At 40.4% G+C, this 15,512-nt stretch overlaps 1 protein-coding gene across 10 annotated transcripts in view; it reads right to left on the bottom strand.

The window, feature by feature from the left end:
• Positions 1-15,512, bottom strand: part of SMOC1 (SPARC related modular calcium binding 1) — a 140,775-nt gene that overhangs the window by 49,237 nt on the left and 76,026 nt on the right. For 8 of the 10 annotated variants that reach the window (XM_072865467.1, XM_072865458.1, XM_072865466.1 and 5 more), the window contains 2 exons: positions 6,138-6,227; positions 1,222-1,302 (listed from right to left, as the gene is read on the bottom strand). In XM_072865467.1, the coding sequence (XP_072721568.1) occupies positions 1,222-1,302; positions 6,138-6,227 (171 nt within the window). The remainder of the gene's footprint in view (positions 1-1,221; positions 1,303-6,137; positions 6,228-15,512) is intronic. The other 2 variants (XM_072865468.1, XM_072865461.1) reach the window with 1 other exon arrangement.

Here is a 15,512-nt window from a genome sequence, read left to right on the forward strand (position 1 = left end):
TCTGAAGCTTCTGGATGATTCCCACTGGCGTTTCCTACACAGACCGCCCTGATACAAAAACAGTCAGGAGGTGAGGCACAGGAGACTGTTGCTAAAATGGGGTCTGGGCAATGATGGATGTCCTCCTGCTAAGAGCTCTTCTCCATTCTGCAGCAAGAGAATCTCACCTAACCTAGCACTGATTTTCACCCTGCAGCTGGGAAGTAGCACAGGAAAGTTAAGGGAACTGCTGAGTGCCCTGAATGCTCTCTGGCTAATCCAGAAATACCAGGTGACGAGGTGCTTCAAGCTATCACAATTTATTTGTTCTGGGGACTGCAGTTATTCCTAACAGCTGTTCTAGCCATATATTGTTTCATAAAATATATGCAATAGTAGTAGCTCCCATTTAAACCTCAAAGTAAACCCATGGCTTCTTAAGGTAATTTTCTTCTTTTGATATTCCCTTTACCTTCTTCCTTTCTCCCACTTCAGTTAAAATATATCAGATAGAAACCATTCTTACAGGGAATCCTTAACTTTCCTCTTCAGATTATTCCAGTTTCTTGTGATTTCAGTGACTCCACACAGTTTCACCCTCATCTCCAATCTCAAGTTTTACATCCTAACTTCACATCTTCCTGCTTCCCCTTTTCCCACTCATGTTCATGATCTTTTCTTTGTTTTTTTTTTATGCTTGGGTGTTCCCTCATCCACTCTATTACCCACAAAAATAATCTCAACATTTACTTAGGCCCAGACATAAGTAACCTACTTTCGGTTGTGAAATAATCCAATCATTTCTCTATCAAAACATATCCCCTGCAGAGAAGAATCTTGAAGTTGCTAGAAAAGAAGCCCCTCTCTGTATTTTCTCAACTTAGACCAAAACCACAGCCCAGGTCTCAGAGCCAAATGCATCAGTTTGCACATCCATGAAAGACTGCTGAACAGCAAACAGAATAAAGATGACAGCTGGCTGGGATGAATTAACAGATGAAGAAATGAGAGGTTCCCCCATTATGGTTTGGGGAAACAGAAACATCTCTCATCACACATTGACTGTGGCCTTCTGGACACAAAAAAGGACGCTATCTGAAATTATTTCACAGCCTGCACTTCAAGTCCTGCAACACTGAAAAGCAGCAGGATAGCTACAACGAAGAAAGAATGAAACAAGAACAGCTGGTGAGGGACTGCAGCCTAGTTAAAAGAAACTTTTTTTTTTAGATGGAACATTACCTGAATTCCTTATACTGGAGCTGTTCAGTTTGGAATCTTTGATGACCAAGTGCTTAATCCAAAGGGTGGGTGCTGTGATTTCTGAAAGAGAAAAAATAACTGCCTTAAAGAAACTACAGCAACTAGTGAATACATGTGGTTGTTACTCATGAGGACAAGATGTTTGCTACAATCATGCCTTAACTGATCCATCATCTTTGCAGAGATCGGCTCATCTCCTGGTGAGGTCTTCCACCTCTTATGAACCACTATTGTAAATCTTCCACAAGGTTATCTCATTATCTTCCCATTCCAGAGAATACCTGTCTGCTGGCAAAACATTTTTTTTTCCTCCCTCTACCCCCCACTTCCCAAATTCTGAAGTCTAAAGCCTTTCTCCTCAAGACTTAGAGATCTCAAAGGTTATGTTGTGTGCTATAGTATATGTTGGTTTCCACTAAAGTATGTATGAAATCCAGATTAAAAAAAGTCAATCCAGACCTTAAATATTGCTTTAACAGCCCAAGAAGAGCTGACCACAGTCGGTTCCCTAAAACAAGCAACAACAAAATCCGAAATAAATAGGCAGAGAAATTAACAGAATTCCTTTCAAGTCTTTCCAGAAATATCTTAAAGAAACAAGTTCTGGTTAGAAAAGCATGTCTGATGCACTACAATCAAGACATCCAAACATAAATTTGTGGGGGGAAAAAAGTGCTTAGAGCATCTCCTCTGAGGCGTTACAGTCAACTTCAAAACACAGCAGAACCTGCCCTAAGCCACAGAAATGACACAACATCAGCATTTGATTAGAACTGAGCAAAGCAGTACTCGATACCATGTGCTAGAGCTCCTAAAGTGACATTTTCAGAACTGATATTTTCTGAAAAAATTTCAGTCTCCACAAGAGTATGCTTTAAATACTAGATCCTGGAGTTTGTCTTAAGTTCCTCTAAGAAGTTTTTACAAGAGTTTTCCTGCTCCCTTGTTGACATGTTCATGGATCTGCTCAGCAAGGGAGAAGCTGGCTGACTACTAGAGAAACTGATTATACATTATAAGAGCACAAAGGAAAAATGAAAGGGAATTTTTCCTTCCTAAATGTTTTCAGCTACGTTGATTGTATGCATTATTGTAATCATGTTCAGGGCATTTTTTCCTATGGAAATATAGGTTGAACATGGATATTCCAGCAGTAGTAAAAGTTTGCTTAACAAAGATTGCTTTATCTGCAGGTTTCACTACACTATTTTTTCATCACTCAGTCATGATGTGCTCCTACAAATACATATCCCTATGTACTTTGGGCCATTTTGGGGGAGAACTACATCAAATTAAACATTGGGTGAGAGGTAGGAAGGGGAGAAGCACAAAAGTAGAAAATGTCCATAAACCAAAGTGCTGGATCCAAACTCCTAAATCTGGGATGAAATTTAGCTCTGGCTCTGCACTGTATGGACTAGGTATGTCTACAGCTGAAAAAGGAGGGACAACCAAAGTCAACAGATGCCAAGGAATGGGTCAGGGCCTTTAGAGACACAACAGTGCATATCTTTAAGTGAGGTTGAGAGGTTCAGAAAAAGGAGTTGTGGGAAAAGAGGAGAAAGGAAAAGAAAAGGAAATTAATCCTTTGGGATCTACCATAAAAATGTATTTTCCATCCAGTTAACCTGGACATTTTTTGGAATAAGGTAAGCAACGTAGACTCCTCCAAACAACAGATCTGTGGAAAGAGCAGATTCCCACTGAGTTAAGGGGTGAAGTTTACCAAAATAAGATGATGTTTAAGGAAGTTATTCTTTAGGAAATGAATACAACTTGCACATTGAAACTAAATAGAGGGTGGATGCAAAGAAAACAGAGCCTAGAAGTGCAGGAGGAAATAAAACTTTTTAAAATTTAAAACTATAGCAAAGACCATTAATAAAATAGTCTTCTGCAGAGGAGAATCTTGTCCTAAGAGGAGACTCACTATAAACATCACTGAGATCTGCATTGCAATGAAGTGAAATCATTTTTAAAGAGATGGCTACTTTATGATTCAAACCTTGGACAGGACAGTTTAAGTTATCTGATCTACATTATCTCTGGCACTGCTCTGTTATGCCCTCAGGGATGATGGTAGGGAGTGCGAGGGGAACTTATTATGCCTGAAACTTGAATTTTCATTATCCTCTAATGTAGGTGAAAACATGAGAAAGGTGAACCTTCATCTTGGAGATGCTGAGGTCCAAGAGGTATCACACATTTCAGGGGCATCTGATGGTATTTAATGCCCTTTGAAAAAAGTCAGCCCCTTGTAGATTGAAGACAGGCACCTAAAAACAAAGCATGAAAAAAATTCCAGATTTTTATTGTCCATTCATGTTACTATCAGCTCCACCCTGGTTGCCTCACTTTGAATACACAGGTTTTCAGGAGCCCAGCAGATCTCAAATCCACTGAAATTGAATGGGATTTGGGCTTTAACTCCTTTGAACATCTATGAAGAGTCCAGACCTGAAAGGTGAATGGATAACTGTTTTGCCCTTTTCTGTCATCTGACGTGTGTCAGACACCAAGTACAAGCCATTCCTCAGGAAGACCTAAGACACTGGGAGAGTATTCTAGTGAAGTATCATGAAGTTTGCTCAGATAGAATCAAGGGATTGTTCAGGATGACATCCTGAGGTGTCTAGTCCAACCTTCTGCTCCAGACAGGGTCAGCTGTAAGACAAACGAGGTTGCTCATGGTTTTATCCAGCTGGCTCAGAAAGGAAGGACAGAATATCACCTCTCTGGGCAATCTGTTCCACTGCCTCATTGTTCGCATGGTGGCTAAGTTTTTCCTTATATCCAGTCCAAACATTTTGCTTCAATTTATGACTGTTGTCTCTCATCATGCATTACTGTGAAAAGTCTGGCTCCATCTTCTTGATAAACTTCCCTGTAGGTATTGGAAGGCTGATATTAGGTCACCTTCAAGTCTTCTCTTCTCCAGCCTAAACGCTTTATGCTCTTCCTGATGTACCCACTTTAAGCCACTGTTGGAGACGGTACGCTCAAAGGTAGTGGATATACAAACTTTTGGTCAGACCCAGAATGGATTTTTTTATGCTTATCACTACAACAACCACTGAAATCTAGTTAGTCTTATTTTACTAATAAGGATGACGAAAATAGAGTGTGACAAACTTAGCAGAAGTTATTCATCGATGCATAGGCTTGATTAACCTGCATGTCATACTCGTACTCTCTTCTCTCAAGTCATAAGGGACGCTGCTAATACAACAGGAAGCCATTGCATTAGTCATTCTCTCTAGAAGTCCAGGAGATAAGGTCTTGCATAGTATATTGCAAGATTTGTGAGAGGCAATCTTTCATCATACAGTCCAAGGCCATTTATCAGACTTGATTTCACCTACAAATCAAAGGTTTTTGATTGAAAATGTTTTGCATAGAAGAAAGGACAAGATTTTTTCAGACTCTGCCTGTCACCAGAAGGACCAGAAAAGGTCTGTTCACTACACCATTTCAAGAACTTTGCCCAGTTCTATTTGAATGACCAAAATGCTGAGTGTCTCCTAGAAGGAGCTTCTGAACAGGCTGTATTAACCAGATCGCCTCACTCCTGCATTTTACTAGTGCATTCTTTCCTTTGAATATCTATGGGCACCCTCTCAGGGGAAAACAAAGGCCAGAAGCATGCTGTGATTACAAACAGCAATTTAATACAACATCAGCTTGCTGACAGGAGGAACTTTCTTTTGATATAAACAAGAAATAGTCAGCATGGCTTCAGTCTCCTCTGTTTATTTGAGAATGTTCTTTGCTCTGAGGGCTTTGCTTTATTTCTTAAAGTTCACAAGAAGATTCTTACAAACCTATGATCACTAAATGGAACTTACAGGACTACAGCATCTGGCCATTAAATAAGCTTATTTTAGCAATGAAAAAACCCACCTCATCACCTGTTTTTACAAGAAGGCAGGAGGTATCAACAGCACCACCTACTCTTGCTCAGTAGGCTCCATTTCTGCCTTTGATCCAGTTTAAAAAAAAATGTCAAGTACAGCAGTTCAGTACCAAAACGCATAGGCTTTCCCTCACTGCCTCAAGGTCCAGTTTCAGGTGGGTCACAGAGTGGTTCGGACTTCAGCCTATAGCTTGACTATAATGGTTGCAGGTTTAAATCTGTGGAAAACATGCACTACTTCTAAACAATATGCAAGATCTAAGCAGCTGTTAATAGGCCCATTCAGTACACAAGGACCACTATCCCCACTGGTATTTACGTTTATGTGTAAAAGGCTCGAACCCTCTGTGATGATAGCCATTTTATCCTTGTTTCAAGGCTTCCAATGGACTAAAGTCTGATATTCCCTCTCCAAAATAATAGAATCACAAGATTAGCCCATTTGAGGAGGAAACTGCCTTGGTGGGCCATGAATTAAGTGGGCCCAGGACACTGACTTCATTTGCTTAAATAGTATATGCATCAATGAAAGTAGTTGCTAAATAAAGAAATGTCCCAGGAATTCTCTTCCAAGTCAACATTCACAAGCTGTGGTTTAGCACTACCCCGCCTTCGTGAAGCTGTAACGCATTGCAGAGGTTATGAAACTCCCAGCATTGATATCACAAGGGTGGAGAGAATGAAGGGGTAAAGACAGTCTAAAGGAAGTTGCCATTTCTGACTCAGTGCACATTTTTTTTGCCATGACACCTTTTCCTCCAAGGTTACCCCAGGAATCTGATCAACTGGTATTATTGTTGGATTCCAGGGAAGAGGGGAGGATGTAGGGAAAATGCCCGAGGTCCCAAGGGCACTGTGAAATTTGGATAACTCATGAGATTTACTGGCTTTTCTGCTTTGCAGGATAAAGAAAGCATTTGAGCCATAAATCCTAGGGAAGAGAGAGGGAAGTAGCTTTTTTTTTTGTAAGGGATGCTCTTACCTTCTCCATCGAAAATAGGCTGGGTTTCCATGGTAGGCGTTGGCTTCGAACCATCATCTGAATTGAGGGTTAAAAAGAATCGAAAAGAAACTACCATTATTGAGGTAAATACTATCTACTCTCCAGTACTGTTGAATGATTGGGATTTGTACATGGCCCGGCCAAGTCCAGAAGAGAGAGAAGACAGACAGAACGAAAACAAATTATTCAGAGTTTACACTAGCAGCAATAACATTTTACATAGCAAGCATGCATCAAGCACTATCCCTATACTTAAAAGAAGCCTCCCTCCCCTCTCCCTCTCCAGACCATTGGTGTGCATCACCTAGTAGTCTCCCCTTGTTGCACTGATCCGGCAATCGCCGCCTTAGTTTCAGGTGGCTATATATCCATCCAGGACATTTCCTGAGACAGTTGAGGTCTGGGGATTGCTGTCCCACTGTGTCTTTCTCCTTATTCCTTTTGTTCAAAAGAAAAACTCTTCTTCTGAAACTTACCTGTGCAGAACCTGGCACCAGCATTCACTGCAGAGCTGTTAGAAAGGGATGGTCAATAGCAAATCTTTTTTCTTACAATGTCTGCATCAAGGTATTCTCTAATTGCAATGCTGTGGCAATGCCTTCTAATAGCAAAATCGTGGAAAAAGAAATTCTCTTAGATTAGGTTTTTCATGTGGAAGAGCGCTCCATGTCTTATGACCACAAGTCTTGCATAATTAAAAGCTTCAACCAAAAAAGATTCTACAGGAAATATAAATCTCAAAATTTATAGATGGACCACAGGAAAAAGCGTTGAGTTTACACTCTGTTTGGCTTAGTACACCTATCCATCATATCTACATACCCAGCGTGGATTCAGGCTGAGTCTAATTTCCTCAGCACTCAGAGTGATCTGGATTTCAAACCCTAGTTTGGGAGCATTTTTACACAGCACTAGGACAGTAGCATAGCATTAAGTGAGGCAAAACCTTCGACTGTGGGCAAGCTAAGCTGGAACAAACTGTAGAGGAAAGTCTTTTGTTACATTTCGAGATAAGAATGTAGTACATTGTTGGGATGTAAACTAAGATGAGATTAGCCTAGAATTGCTTTTTTTTGCCCCCCTTTTTGGAATACAGTGGCTTTAGAAACTTACAACTTGTAACAACTCCTTTTGCATATACTATGGCCAAAGATGACACTAGGCACCAGCAAAGTTGGCAGTAACCTAAAATGGAAAGTTGCACAGCAAAAATTGGTTGGAAGGAGAAGTCTATGCCAGAAAAGCCAGGCTTGCCACCGCCTCCACACCTGTATCAGATGCACAGGGCAGAAGCCATTTGGAGGAAAAGTCCATGGAACAGCCCCTCCTAGAATTAGCAATAACTGTCCTCAGTCTTCCCTTATATTGGTTCCAATGGCAAAAGTAAAAGACCATTGGAAGGGCAGAGATAGAAAACAGAGGCTTGTAAACTATTTTTCCACCAATACCTGTATTTGCAGTTTTATAAAGTGAGCAAAAGCCTGAACACCTCTTCAACAGATCATTAATTTTATGGATTTCCACAGAAAGCAATCTAATTCAGAGAAAGAAAAAAACATGCTGGTAATTTCATTTCAACCTCAGAGATCCACTGAAGTAAAGGAGGTTGACAGAAACATGCAACAGATACATTGATCAAGAGGAAAAATGACAACAGTATTTGCTTTTATGCTTAATTATAAGCATAGCAAAAAATATTTGGAAGAAAAAATACTTACCATTCCTCAGTCAACTCTTGTTCTGAGTTTTCCTGTTATTGGGTATTACCACTAATATGGATAAGCAGTATTTTTCTTTAAAAGTTTGACCAACTGATTACTTGTAAAAATGTCCCAAATTTTGCTTAATTTACAAGAAGGAAGATTTTGCCCTTTAAAGAAATCTCTGGATAAAAATAAATAGTTGCTCTTCACTTTTTTTGTCAGAATAGGCTGCTCTGCTTCTACAAGATCCCAGAAACCACAGCTATGACACGTTATTTATTTAGGATGACACTTCACATTGTAATGAAGCAGTGAGCAGTACATAATCAGCATGATTGGCTTTACAGATTGAGAAACAACCCAAAAATGCAAAAGATACTCATACAACAACTAGAAAGGTGAATAATTCTTAAGTTATATAAAATAGGAAGAGACCTGGCCTAAAAAAAAAATAAGTTTATTCCTATTGTTCTCATGAATGCTTCTGCACCAAGTAATTACAGAATTGCTTTTCAGATTTAAAGTAGCAATCCAGAAGCCAACAATGGAGAAAAATTAGAAGTGGATCTGAGCCACAACACTTTTTATCCAAACCATTATGTGAACTTTGGCAGAACTTGGGACGCTTCAGGTTCAGAGGGTTTCTTTTAGGCTCGTGTGTGTGTGTGTGTGTGAAGAACAGAGACAGTAGCAATTACAATTTGGGAAATACATTCTTCTTAAAGAAAGATCATTTTGTAGCAGTTTTTGTATAAAGTTAGCCATTAAGCTACTGAAGGGTATTAAACAGTGACAGAATAAATGCAGCAAATACACAAAAATACCAAACTAACCTTTGAACTGTGTTTTATTTTTAAGATCATCTCTAAAATGGCTGTGAACTTCACAGTCATTTCCTCACTGAGTTACTAAAGCCAAATTGTCACTAAGTGCACATTGTAGCCACACCCAGTACAGTGTTAAGGGTTTTGCAAATAGAGGGAAGTATAATTACTCCTCTGTTGTTCGAGCAAGTATATTTCTTTCATCACACATACAAGAAAAAATGCAATAGACAAGAGCCCTGTAATTACATTCACCATATTTCAAAAGTCAAAAGCAGGGATATTTATGATTTTTTTTTAAAGGTCATGAAATAGTCACTTACAAAAAGACAAAAATTGCATTTTATTAAAAACACCATGCTCACTTCCCAGCTGCCAGCTTCTTACTCTGAAACTACCAAATCTATTTCTTAAACTGGAGAATTCTCAGTAGGTCTCAGTGTTTCAAATTAGGTTATGGCAAAACATTTCGCTGCCGTTCCTTTTGGGCAGAAGAACAACCCTAATACTTGTCTACTCTCATTTGACTTTTCCTTTCGCTCAATACACTGTTCATCACACTGAACATTTGTTCCACTGGCCTGTTTGCTCCTGGTAAACAAGGAATAAGTTCTATTTTACATACCTGAAAGTTTTGAACAAATATTTTGTATTCCTTGAAGAAGCATTTTAACATAGAACAGAAAAACCAAGCTATTTGAGAGACCTGGGGTCTCCTGTGATATTATAAGAGATTTACAGGATATTGTTACTTTGGAGCCAAAGGTCATGAAATACGTTCATCAAGTATGATCTATTCCTTTCTTCAGAAAGCTATTAAATTCCACACTTTCAGAAACGGCATGCAACTGCAATAGTTCCTCATGCAGAACATGTCACAAACAGAGGGATCAAAGATGTCACGTATGTGCCTCCTAATCCCTCTAGATGGCAATGCTTCCAGATCAGGAACTCACGTATTGCAGAACCATTGAAGATAATTTCCCTTGGTTGCAGAATATTCTCAGAGCCTTGATGAAGAGTGCATTGGCATGCTTCTCTTCCATGTTTTACAACCTGGCATGAATATCCACTTTATTTTTCTAGGACAACCACTGAATACAGACAGCATCACTCAACAGAATACCTCTGATAGGACATAGTTTTAAAGCCATAAAACTCCTTTCCAGTAAACCTCCTTTTCCTAGGGTACACCTGCAGAAGTTGAACTGATTTTTCTGGCTCAACTAGTGTCAACTTAAAAAATGGTATTTTTATCTTATCACTGGTAAGAGTGAAACAGGCAGGTCCAAACAACTCTCCCTAAGCCATTTTTACTTTAAGATACCATGGCTATAAGCCAGAAGCTCACTCGCACTACCACTGTTAGAGGCTCCTAAGCTTAAGAACAGTTTTTGTTGAGTTAGCCTGCCAATAACTCAGATCTATTGCTAGTGGTGGGCAAGAACCCTTTATGCTCCCAGCAGGACTTCCCTCCCTTACCCTTATCCTTGCAGAATATCTAGCAAGCATCCACATCTGGAATGACTGCAGTGTGCACTGGGGTTGAGGGACAAGGAGATTCAGTTAATGCAAAAAAGTGACCTTTTTACTCCGAACGACAGGCACCAAGGCCACAAGCAACTCTAGTTACGTCTGGGGAAAAGTAAACTCCCTGACATATAAAAAATATAAGTTACTATGGAAAAATGTGAAGTAACTGCCTGCTGCTGTGAACCACTGCTCTTGCCTCAAGCCACCTAATAGAAGCTGAAGAAAGGAGGAAAGTTAGGTGATAGAATTAACCTCCTATATCGCATCTCCCACTGCAAAATATAAAAATATTTTCCACAGGAAAATATACCCACTGCAAAAGTCATCTGTATACTTGCATCACCACATTAACAGACTAAGATCTATACTCTTCCTAAGCAACCTCAACCTTCAGTACATCACCTTTGTGTTCTCACTGGAATCCATGAGACACTCAGTAAACATTTCTACCATTTTAAAGAGCACTAATGTTTATGGGGTCAACCATCCAGGCCTTGTACAAAATCTAGTATTTTTTTAAGGCTTCAGCTTGAACATCAAGAGTTCCCAGACTTTGAGTCAGCCTGATAGAATAAGAGAATGACAATTTTAAGTGCATAGCTATGCCCTGGGAGGAGGCAGCCTTTGTCCAGCGTCAAGTGGTTCCTTCACTTACCATCATCTGGTTTTGGGTGACACATTACAAAGCATAGCTGAAGCTAAATAGGCAACTTGGAGCTAAATAGGCAACATTGTCCTGGATAGCCAGGACAATGAGGAAATTCTTAGCATGTCCTGTTTGATGTAGCAAAGCCCACCTTTAGTGAGTCTGTCAAACCAACAGGAAGGGAGACGAGCTTTCCTAGGCTTGAGCACTCCTGAGGGTCTTATGTCATACATACACCTTTCTGTGGCTTTAGTAACTCTGGTCAGATGCAACAAAGACCTGCCAAGTCAACTCAAGCTCCCTGTATCTGTGCAGTTCCTGAATCTTAAAGATGCATTTTTACAACTTTGACATTTCTATGTATTATCCCTTGGCTTGGGGGGTGTTGTCTTAAGTATTAGAAAAAGACAACAAAAAGTGTGTTTGCACTATATAGGAGTCTTACACAAAGATACATGTCCCTTCCACTGTTGTAGGGGTGGAGCAAATTGTTGCCTTAATCACAATCCTTCCCTACATCAAGTGAAACAGTTTCAGCAAGTCATAATTTAATAGTCTATGCAACTTTTATGCAGAGACATATATTGCCAATATAAATGGAGAAAGTTAGCAGTCATGCCAAAAAAATGTGAAATTCTTATAATCCAGCCAAATCAAGATAATTTCTTGCCAAGCAGCTGAAATGGAAATGCATCAGTGCAAATAGACTTCCCTGCCAGGTTTTCACATGCTTTTCCAGTTCTATGCATGGAGATCCCACAGCTGTTAAGAAAAAAACCAACTTTTTAAACCAAATTAGCAAAAGCGAGTTCTCATTCCTCATTGCCTTCATTTTAAGAAACAGCAACAATGTGCTCCCTTTGGATATAACAACCCACAAACACTTGGACACGGACCAAAGTATGGAAGAGTTTTGCTTAAAAAGATGAAAAAGTGCCTAAGTGCTGAACATGAAAGGGCTCTGCATGGCTTAAGGAGCTCTTAACTGCAAAGGTTGACTTGCACTGCCACTGCAGTGATTTTTCCCTTCCTACATCAACTATTCTGTATGCCGTACAGACACAGGCAGTGTTTACTGCAACACTGCATTCCAGGCATCATCCAGATAGGACAAGGAGCCTTCCCCCTATGCCTTCTGGAAGACATTCTTTCCCTGCCCCCCCCCCCCCCCCCAGCTCCCTCCTCACATCTCCCTTGCAGGTGCGTCAACATGAAAAGAAGCCACTCAAGCCCCGAGGACTTAATGTGGTCCAACGTAGTCAGTGCATTTGTATGGCAGCACAATTCTTTGCCCTGCGAGAAAGCCTATCCCACGCACAGACAGCTGGAAGTAACTCTGACCCCCGTGACACAATTCAAAGCCTCCTCTGTTTGGCTTTTTGATTCCTGATTGACACATTCACTGCCAGGCGGAGATAAATGCTGCTGGGAGGACAATGTTGATCCGCTCTGACTATTCTTGTGAAGGACTTTTTCAGAATAATAAAAAAACATTGGTGTGCTTAAGTGTCTGAATAGAACTGGAGATAGACAGAGAGGGGACCGGAGTGCTTTACAGAGACTGGCAAGTCGATTGAAGAGTTAATTGTCTGGGTGTACAATGAGTTTATTCTGACCACAAACAAAGAGCTCTCTCTTCCTGGGCCTGGTCCTTCAAAAGCAAACGTGTCAAAAGGGGTCTGGAGCAGCACTCTGTATTAATAGCGATGCTCTAGTCTCTGGGATTCGGCGGCTTTAAAATTGCTGAATCCCGAGATTCTGATAGCATCTCTCTAAAATCCAAAGTCCTCATTTACTGCTTAAGTTCAAGGTACTTCTACAGTAATTAGCCAAAACAAACGTGCCCTCTAACTTCTCATTCTTTGTAGCTTTCAGCAAATGGCTCCTTTTGAAAAATAAAGGCATAGCAAGATATTACCCTTCAGACACAATGCTGTAGACACCTTCCCCAAAATGAGATCCAGTTTTATATTATTTCAATTATGTATCATTTAACAGAAGTCAGTTTAAACAAAACAAGTGGCCCTGAATATCTCATACTTGGGAAGATACAGAATCCCAGTCCACATCTGGACCTGCATTTCAGAGCTTGCACTATAATAGGTCAAACCAACACAATGTCCAAACACACCCCCTGCCTCTGGGAAAGTTCAGATCCAGATTCAGATTTGAACTTTGCAGGTTGAACCAAGCCCTATGGTAATTACCACTTAAATACCTGACTCACTTCTATAAGTTATGCAAACGTTTTGGGGAGGGGAAAAAAAAATATCTTCCTAGGACTGCTGCATGGATGACAATGCAGCTGAAAACTAAGCCATTACACTTTATCATTTTGATGGCAAAACTCTTACAGATTTTGGTGCCAATGCAGGGAGAGACATTCATGTTGTCCTAGGAACAAGCAGCAGCCATGAAGGCTCAGAAAATCAAGCTGAGCTGGTTGTGAACTTTCTAGTGATGTAAGTTTACTTCAGTACTTGTGCAAAGTTGGTGGTTTAACCCACTCATAGAAATGTAGCATTCCAAATAATATTTTTCCTCAGGTATATGGGCATGCTTCCAAGCAGAAGACAAAGCAAGAACCTTAAAATAATCAAAGCCAGCATTTAGAGCACTCACTTAATTCAAACTTTAGACCCACCCTTTGCCCTCCCATTTCTCAAGCTAAGATCCCACCTACAGTGCTATCCACTAATTTGGGAGGACAGCAGAGAGCCTCAAGTTTATGTAATATCTCTTTTGTTCTAGTGAGTAACACATGAGGGGTCCAAAACCTTGAAATCTGTGAAATAAGATTTCTCGGTTTTCAGCCAGTTTCTCTCCAAATTGCAAACAGTAAACCACAGTCTCAACCAATTTTGCAGGCTTGGAGTTTTGGACAAGCAGCAGCAGTATCTCTCAAGTAGCCTGGATACAGAAGTAATTCAGAACAAGGAACCTGCACACAGTCCTGCTGTTTTGAACTTAACTAGAATTTTCAGTTCATTTTTGGGCAAAAAGTCCAACACTGAGATTTTCTTTTCTATCAAAGCAATTTGTCCATAAGAGATGGGCAGAGAAGCAGATGATCAGATTTCAGTTTGGTTAATAGAGCATCTCTGAAGTCAAATGCAAGGAAGCCTGGATGGAGAAGACCTGTCATAGCACATAGGTTTGCCTTATTACAATTTTCAGACTCCACAGCCAAATTCCTACCCAAAAGGCAAAACAGGTCTCTTCAAATATTTGGAAGTAATGCAAAAATAAATGCCCAAGGCCAGATTTGAACCTTATATGCTAAAAAAGAGAAGCAGGTAATAAAGGTCAGGGTAGTTTGAGACCATCTCCAGTTTAGAGTTGCACAAAAAGCTTTTTTTTTTTGATCAATGTGGAATCACTCTCAAGCTGTGAAGGCATTGTCGTCCCCCCCCCATCCCCCTGCCATCTTCAGAGACTTGTTATTCCCACCCTCCCCCAACACTCCCCACAGCAGTTTCATTTGTGAAGCTAGACAGAAATCACGTGGCATTGTATGACTTGGAAATACACCCTGTTGTCATCAGCCCTGACCTACAGAACCAAACCTTAACTCCTTCAGTTATGTCCCTTCCCCAAAGGCTCTTGAGGGAGCTGCTAAGATGCAAATCATATTTTTGTTAATCCACCATTTCCACTGTATCAGATTTGATCATTTCTCCCTTTGAGCCGAGTTCCTCCATTCCCTCATAGGCAAAGGGTCGTACTTCTTTGGAAGAAGGCAGTATTTCCCTGGTATTGCTGCATCTTTTCTATCCTGCTGATGTTCTTGCCCCCCTGCTGAGATAATAATAAAAAAGTAATTTCTTAATGACTGTATAAATTATGCAATACTCTCATCTTGAAAAACGAGCATATTCCCAACCCCACAGTGTCAGAATTCATCCTCCTTTGTATTTTTCATATATCTCATGAAATCAGCTAGGCAGCAGCAGGGACAACACTAAAATCCCTCTTTGGCCTGGAGTCCATTGGCCACACCATACAGCTTGCCTAGAAACGCTACATGTAAATACCATACATTTACATGTAAATCTCTATTTCACAGCAGATAATTTCAGAACACAGCATTTTGCAGCACACAAGCTGCGAGCCCATCCTCACCAGCCATGTGAGCATGGTTAAAAAATGCTAGTTCAACTACTTGTTGAGAGTGAGAAGTGGAGGAAAGCTCAGAGCCCCAGCTCAGTTTCTGGCTCTGCTTCGGTCATCTGGTAAGTTTCCAGACAGGATCACAGCCTGCCTGTTGTAGCAGACCAAGATTTTACAGCTTCTAGCAATGTTCTGCATGGCTAAAGATGAGAACCTGTAACTACCGCTAAGCGCGGCTATTTTCCTTACATACCAGCAGCAATTTCAGTGGTGTAAAAAGCTCAACTGCAAGGACGCATAGGGAGGCTATCGGAATACCTTCAGACCTAAAGAACTCATACAGGCTGCAGAAAGAGGCTCCCTATGGAAGTAAAGATTTTTCATTCAGCCGCATACTTAGCCGAATCAAAAAGTTGAATGTCATCCCCCTACTGATAACGCATACCCAATGAGAAACGGAGGGATAGCTACAAGAACCAAGGGGACTGGATGGCTTTTGAGACTGGTCATAACACATAACATTAAAAACTACACCTCT

This window comes from Ciconia boyciana, chromosome 6, assembly GCF_034638445.1.
Source record: "Ciconia boyciana chromosome 6, ASM3463844v1, whole genome shotgun sequence".
NCBI lineage: Eukaryota > Metazoa > Chordata > Aves > Ciconiiformes > Ciconiidae > Ciconia > Ciconia boyciana.